The 8,101-nt window shown below is 35.6% G+C and overlaps 1 protein-coding gene and 1 long non-coding RNA gene across 2 annotated transcripts; both read left to right on the top strand.

Moving 5' to 3' along the window:
• Positions 1 to 339: 339 nt before the first annotated feature.
• On the top strand, positions 340 to 2,955 carry LOC126828145 (uncharacterized). The gene has a single exon (XM_050557743.2). It carries the CDS (start codon positions 866 to 868, stop codon positions 2,942 to 2,944), a length of 2,079 nt encoding a protein of 692 aa, XP_050413700.1. The 5' UTR covers positions 340 to 865; the 3' UTR covers positions 2,945 to 2,955.
• An 862-nt stretch (positions 2,956 to 3,817) lies between these two features.
• On the top strand, positions 3,818 to 7,734 carry LOC126828158 (uncharacterized). Its single transcript, XR_007682914.2, has 3 exons — positions 3,818 to 4,556; positions 5,236 to 5,371; positions 5,666 to 7,734. It is a non-coding gene; the product is annotated as an uncharacterized LOC126828158 (long non-coding RNA).
• Positions 7,735 to 8,101: the final 367 nt, after the last annotated feature.

The raw sequence follows: 8,101 nt of genomic DNA, 5'->3' as shown, positions 1-8,101 counted from the left end.
GACTTTTTCTCTGTTAACGTAGTTTCAAGCGTCAAATTGTGGTCAAATCTAAGATGTTGAAACATGCAGTGCCTATCACTTTTAAAATATCTCCTATACAGCTGTATTTCCATCGGATAAGTAAGTTGAAATAATCTGATTATGTACAACAGCCTTACTGTAAACATAAGATTAAACTATTTTATATGTTTGGAGAGAACTTATATAGGCCTTTGCCTGTTGTTCAATCCATTTCAGTTTATTGAATAAAATATAGTTTAAACTATAACAGCCTTTTCATCCCCACACGATCCTTGTTATCAGCGAGTCACGTGATAATTTGTTGTCCTACAGATAATTGCCTCTGCCTGTCTACAGCTAGCTCTCGAAGAATGGCGTGATTAATAATTGCATGACCTGTTACCGGCTTTACTGGTAGCTATATTTATCCGTATCATTTAGGTGTTATCTTCCGAGACAGTGTGAGAAGTTTATACTATAGACTATTACTGAGACGAGTGAGAAGTTTATAAATATTGACCTCCATTCACTATCGCTGACAGTGAGAGGAATGAAATAGTTAATGAGGCGTCAATGTTAACCTTTTGGTCGGTGCCGAAAAAATTCTAAAACTATTCTTGAAATTATTTAGAAATAAAGGAAGTATATGGAAATAGATTTCATTGAAACATACATCGTAGTTCACGGTAAAATGTGTAATACAGGATAATTCACCGCGGACCAGTCACAACGATAAGAAAGCTTTCGCGTGAGGAGTGTAGAACCGCGGTGTCACACAACAGCCTAAATATTGACCGGTTCTTTTGCAGGCTACAGACTCCTTCATGCTGTATATGGTTGCTCTTGTTTGTCTTCTGTCTGTGTGATGGATATTATGTGGAACCTACACCGATATATCAAGCATTATGTTTATTTGATCGTGAAACGAAAGAAAAAATATATTGTGATGTCGTGTACTCTTGTTGTGTTTTTGATATTGCAGACTGATGTTATCTGGGACATATTTAACCAACACGTCGTTCTAAGGAACAATCATAGTACGTACGAACCCATGTCTGTACACGAGGAGGAGTTTTATAATGCACTCTTGAAGCAACACTTTATCGACAGCCATTCGACCCATTTGGAGAGTGAAAATTCCGATAAAACTAATTCAAAATTAGCATGTGTTCACCCCAAATTAGATCCATTTAATCAATTACTTACGCAGTATTTTCACAAACTACCCAAACTACAATGTGCCAAAAAGGGAAATTGGGTATATATCGATAATGGAACGTTCTTTATCTATGCAAATTCACAAAAACTTTACGGCGATATTACGTGTGATATATATCCCCTGTTTCGTAAGGATGATTTTAATACAGTCGAAGGGGAAGTTGTCAAAGATATAAAAAATGGAACCGTATTAAAGGATGACTTTATCCGAGTCGCATGTGAATCAAGTTCGGGCGAGTCGTATACCAACAGACATGCCGGGGTTGCATTTCACCCAGAGTTATATTCACGAACCTCAAATTTAAAACGTCAACCTTTGGACCTGAATGTATTTATTATGGGCCTGGATTCAATTTCACGGATGACATCCATTAGAAAACTTCAGAAATCTAGAGATTATTTTGTAAACGTGTTGAATGGCATTGAATTAGAGGGTTATAATATAGTTGGGGATGCAACCAGAGCAGCAATGTTTCCTATTTTAACGGGAAAGACACCCGATGAACTACCGGAAATACGACACGGTTACCCGGGTGCTACGACCGCTGATGGATTTCCACTTATATGGAAGGAATATAAAAAATCAGGATACCTAACTCTTTGGGCGGATGATGATCCGGGAATTGGATGCTTTCATATGCTAGCCAACGGATTTGCGGAACAGCCCACAGATTTTTACTTAAGACCATTTTTTGTAGCTGCTGATTTTGTGCTCGAATTTAAGTATGGTTTCTTCCGAACTTATCTCCACTCATTTTTAAGTTTATTTATGAAGGATCCACCAGTTAACCTTCCGCTGTGTTATGGATCTAAACCTAAACATCAATATTTCTTAGATTATTTAAAAGGAATGTTTACCATGTATCCAACGAAACGAAAGTTTATGTTTGGCTTTCATGGAGAAATAAGCCACGGTAACAATAACAATGTGGAATATATGGATGAAGATATAGCTAATTTATTTAACTTTTTAAATACAAATGGATATTTAAACGATACGCTATTAATATTCATGGCTGATCACGGATCAAGGTTTGAGACATTCCGCTCAACAGTTCAGGGAAAACAGGAGGAAAGGATGCCTTTATTTGCATTGCGTTTCCCTCCATGGGTTGAAAAAGTTTATCCGGATATAATAAACAACTTAAAAATTAATAGTAAGCGTTTAACGACGCCATTTGATATACATGAAACTTTAAAAGACATACTTTCGTTTAGTGGAACCAAGACAGGTGACCTTTCAAAACGGGGAATAAGTTTATTGAATGAAATTCCACAAGAACGAACATGTACACATGCTGGAATTAAAGTACATTGGTGTGCATGTTTGGATTGGAAACCAGTCCTACAGACCGATCCTGTTTTAGTCCGTTTACTTCACGCAGTTTTATCGAAATTAAACGATATAACATCCTCTCATCGGAGTAAATGTGCTTTACTTGGCTTAAAACAAGTTGTAGAAATTTTAAAATACAAACCCAACAAAAATATGGTCGAATTTGAGCACGTGGCTTCCAGAACAGAAACATTCTATCAGGTAACTATAGTAACCGTGCCGGGAAACGGTCGTTATGAAACCACTGTGCGACACGACCTGGACGAGGATATACTGATTTTAGACGAACACGATATCAGTAGGACGAATTCTTATGGTTCTCAATCAAATTGTATCGAATTGCGAAAGTTACTGAAATATTGTTTTTGTAAATTTAATAAATTGGTTTGATAAAACAACAAAACTCCAAATGGCCTTTTACATATTCTATTTTAGGTTGCGTGACATAAATATATCCCCCATATAGTATTACAAGTCAAATAGTCAGTATTTAGTCGGGTGTGTAACACTACCTTAGTGATAAGAGATCAGTTTAGTAAATACAATATTATGATTTATTTACATCGGAACAGAATATCAAACGGTTACATATAAACAGCATGAACTAAACTACATCGGGAACTAGACTACGACAGGAACACATATAACAATATTAAATCCACCATTCCGCCCCTCTGCCAACTCGGTGAGTCCATACGCCGATCTCTCGTCTGCGCCTCGCCTCCTCTCTAGTCGTCTGTCTTACTGTCACCAACTCCTCAATATATACCCTCGGACAATAGATACGACTCATGATCATTATCTCGTCACGGTATGCTTACTGACCAGTGCATATTCCTTTGAAGTCATAATGAGCTTGTACACAGATCATATGTAGTTTGTAAATGACATATGGGATTAATTACATATTTAATTAGATCATAGCCAGTTCGTGCCTTAACAGAAGTTTATACAGAGCTGAAACATTATCAAAAACCAGCAGAGGTCATAAAGTCATAAGCACCTAAATGATCGTTCAATTTGATGAAAGTTATAGAGTTCTTTGTCATAGGTGTTCGATCCATGCATTGGCCGAGAAAGTTCATCCAGATTTTCCTTCGTGGTTCCCCCTTGTCAGTGATGCAGGACGGGGGGCCTGACAAGAACAGCTGTCTAGTCGTTCGGGTGGGACGAAAAACCGAGGTCCCGTGTACACATTAGGGTGGAATTCAAAGATCCCTTGACAGTTGGAATTCGATATAAGAGTAGGCCGTGGTGCCGCTGTCCGGGCAAAACTTCCCCCATAGCACACTGTATGGCGTATGCCCGTCTTCATTAGCCCAGCTTGGAACAGAACAGTAGGACGTTAAACCCCATTTGATTTCAGTCAGTATTTAAATAACTCTTTATCTAGCTTTGTTATGGCTATATCGGGGTGTTTACTGTACGTATGGCGTACGCCGGTGGGGTTACCGTATCAAAGCAAATCAAACAATTTGGCGTGGGATAATATTATAATAGTATTATAGTCTTTAACGGCACATCACGTGACGTCGACTATTTTACAATTATTTAGATCATAGACGCTATTTTGACCTCACCTAATACCCCGTTCAGACGCTTATTTTTAAACCAGTTCAAAATCGCCGGGGTTTTTAAGACAGCGTCGTGTTGCGTTCACACGTACTATAAGTCAAACCAGTTTAACTATTCTGACCTCTTCGGTCGGAGGTTAGAGTTAACTACGCATGCGTACATGCCATTTCCTGGTAGAATATGTAAACATCCTGTGAAAAAAAATCCGCGAAATTTGTTTCTCTTACTCGCGGATAGTTTATACACATTTCCTAGAAATGAATACTAATGCTTTGAGACATAGAATTAAACAGTTTAGACAACGACAGAGTCAACAAAGGTACTTCTTTCTGATGCTAATGAGTGGCACTTCTGTGATATTCATGCCAACCAACAGGAGAATATGGTCACGGTATCACAGTGACAATTGGTGGAATCACGCATACAGGTTTGGTTTGATATATTATATTCATATATTTTTTTTAAAAATTTATAATCATTATAATGTAGTCAAATATGTACACGGACAAGGTGTATAAAAAAAATATTAACCAAGGGGTCATCAATTAAATATTTATAGAAAATATAACGTCCCCCCCCCCCCCCAAAAAAAAACAACCTAAAAAAACAAAACAATCTTCACACAAATAGGCCTGTGCTATTATATGTGCCATATAGACAATTTTTAATTTCGAATAATAATAGTTGCATGCTTAAAAGAGCTAAATTGCTAATATTTAGTTATATTCGTCGAAATACTCTAGATGTCTAAATCGAATGGCAATGTCTAGCAACTGGTTATTCCAGTCTACACTGATAGTATTTATTGTGCATGCTCTCCAGATAAGAATATGACTTGTGGGAATATGTCTAGCCTCGTTCTTCTAGTCCCTTGTTACAAATGACACTGAAATGCATTACACAATTCGTGTACCAATGGTTAAATGTTTGTTTTGTCTCAAATATTGGATATCAGAAACCCATCTTTTCCCCGTTAAGATCACAAGATCAATGTTGATTGAAATTGACAAATACTTTGTGTTTTCAATGTTGCAGATTTTGGATGATATTGACTACTTTAAGTTTAATTATTTACCTAATCTAATTCCATTACATTTTATTTTCAGCTTTTATGATGATATACAGTATTTGGAAAACTTCAGAATGTCAAAATGTACATTTGAATATCTGTGCAGAATTTTGAGACCATTTCTTGAGAAACAAGTAACAAGTATGAGGGAACCAATATCTGTTGAGCGACAGGTAGGCTATTTTGCATTTTATGATCGCTGTATTGGTTGAGATATTCACTTCTGCTTGGAGAATATAAGAACGTGCAACACATACTATTATTTTCTATGTTGGCCGCCTACTGATTTGGATTGGAAGTAGATATTTGTTTGTACATGTAGATGGCCTTAGTAAAAAACAAATCTAGTTTTGTCAATTTAATACTAGACTGAATAATAGCTTTTATCACTGAACTAAAATGATTGTAAATATTGAGAACACTCTTTTACCCCTCCGATTTAAAGTATGGTAACCCTTTTTTTTCAGGTTGGCATAAGTTTATGGGTTTTAGGGACCAATGCTGAGTACAGAACTGTGGCTGCATTATTTGGGGTTGGCCGGTCAACCGTGTGTTCAATTATACACATATTTTGTGAGTCCCTGATTTCGATCAAGGACAAATTCATTAAATTTCCATCAGGTGAAGAACTGAATAGAGTTGTAAATGGGTATCGGTCAAAATGGGGATTTCCAAATGCAGGTGGAGCAATAGATGGCAGTCATATTCCTATATTAGGACCGAGCATGAACCATGCTGACTTCCATAACAGAAAAGGGTGGTATTCCATCATTGTTCAAGCAGTTGTGAATGATCGTTATGAATTCAGACCTAAATATCGGGTGGCCAGGAAGTGTTCATGATGCACGAGTCTATGCAAACTCCAAAATATATGAAAAAGGGCTGTCTGGGACATTATTTTCCGGCAAGATGATTGATGTCAATAATGTGCGCCTGCCTATCGTCTTGTTAGGTGATCCGGCTTATCCATTATCCAACTTTCTAATGAAAGCATACACAGACAATGGACACCTGACCCAAAAACAAAAGACATTTAATTATAAGCTAAGTAGTTCACGCATGACGGTAGAAAATTCCTTTGGTCGCCTAAAAGGTCGCTGGCGCTGCTTATTAAAGCGATTGGATATGAATGTTGACAAGGTCCCCAATATTATTATGACCTGTTGCATACTTCATAACATATGCGAACAAGCAAAAGACCCATTTAGGGTTGAATGGCTAGAGGATGTAGCAAAGGGAGAAAACCAAATGCCTCAGCCAAATCAAAGTAACGAAGAGGCAATCAATGCAGACTGCACTAACATTAGAAATATCCTGGCTGAATACTTCCAGGAATAATTTAATCTTACAAAACAAATAATTAAGAAAGTAATAATTGGCCATACTGTTACAAACACTCACTACAAAGAATTTCTATGTGTATATGCCATCTTTTGTTTACTTTTATTGTTTCATTTTGTGTGTTTGCAGAAAACTAAAAAATGGTCAAACTAAATTGGTTTATTTTCATAATAAAAATCATACAACAGAAAAATAACTGATAATCTTATAACACAGTGGGTCTATTATAACTATATATGTGATCAGCTCTGGCCAAATGGTTGCAATGGAGTTCAATTTGTTTCCAAAATTTTCAATCTCTTCTTTCTTAAAAGTAATATTATGGTACATTCAAATTTAAATATTCCAAGCATATTTCAAAGTCACATACTAATTTAAAGGTATTTGGATACAGAATTTAAATTGACACCTTTTGGCATCTTGATTTTTGATCCATGCATCTCATTAAGCCAGAGTTGGATTATATAATAAGAGGTCCAATTGTCATCCATCATTGAAGAAGTGTATGTAATTAAAAATATACAGTGGACTCTTTCACTTTCAACATTGTACAGGACCGATACAATGACGGAATACTTAATTGTCTCAAAACCGCAAGTATTATTGTACCTCGAATACCAAAGTATTATTTTAATGCACCTTCGAATACCCAGAACTTAAAAATATGATAAACCTTTCTGTACATTTAAAACTTTATTATATAAAATTATTATGTTTTTACTTTGGGTGCGTACAAAACACTTGTGCGTCGTTATGAACAAAATATTATAAAGATAGTGATTCTTCATCTCAGCAATTTATATTTAATGTTGCTGTATTTGACGTGAAAAAATCAAATGAAATACCAAGCGCTCTCTTACAAGCAATTATAAAATTATCAAGGTTTTATTAACAAAGACTGACACATACTTTAAGCTCACCGATAATTGATTGCTTGTCGGTTAACACCCACTGATTGAAGGCCGGATTATCCAATGTTAATTCAACGGAAATCGTGTAACGCCCCCAAATTGGTCTAATAATTCGGAATATTCCGAGTCCACTGTACAAGCCTACACTATAAAGTTATTGATCAATTTTTAATTTATGTCTTTCAATTAATGTATTAAATAAAAGAGAATTTACCATTTTTGAAAACATAACAGACTGTTTTGTTCTTATTAGGGGCTTATCAATTGACTTACAAAGAAGAAAACACCCATCTCATACCGTTTCGCATTATTTGATAACGATAAGAAGCCAAGTCAAAACTTTGCTTTAGATATAAACAAGTATTTTCCTGTGTATTCCCAGTTCAATTGCTAAATGTCATTGAAACAATTAATCTCATACTGGTAATTTAAATTCATAAAAACTGAAATCACATAAAACGTATTACAACTACAGTTAACTTTCACAACCAAGTACATATATCAGCTTCATGACACATTTGATAATGATATGGATATTAATAATTAAAACATGGAAATAAATTTATTAAAACTTGAGCCATGGTAAAATGGAATGACAAATAAAATTCATGTATTTTTAGAAACAAAAATAAACTGTTATCAATGACAATA

The sequence above is a fragment of the Patella vulgata genome, chromosome 7 (assembly GCF_932274485.2).
Source record: "Patella vulgata chromosome 7, xgPatVulg1.2, whole genome shotgun sequence".
NCBI lineage: Eukaryota > Metazoa > Mollusca > Gastropoda > Patellidae > Patella > Patella vulgata.
This window is presented reverse-complemented; position numbering and strand designations above follow the sequence as displayed.

Bases quoted from the DNA above. Each gene is read 5' to 3' on its own strand.
- LOC126828145 (XM_050557743.2), top strand. From the start codon at position 866: ATGGATATTATGTGGAACCTACACCGATATATCAAGCATTATGTTTAT.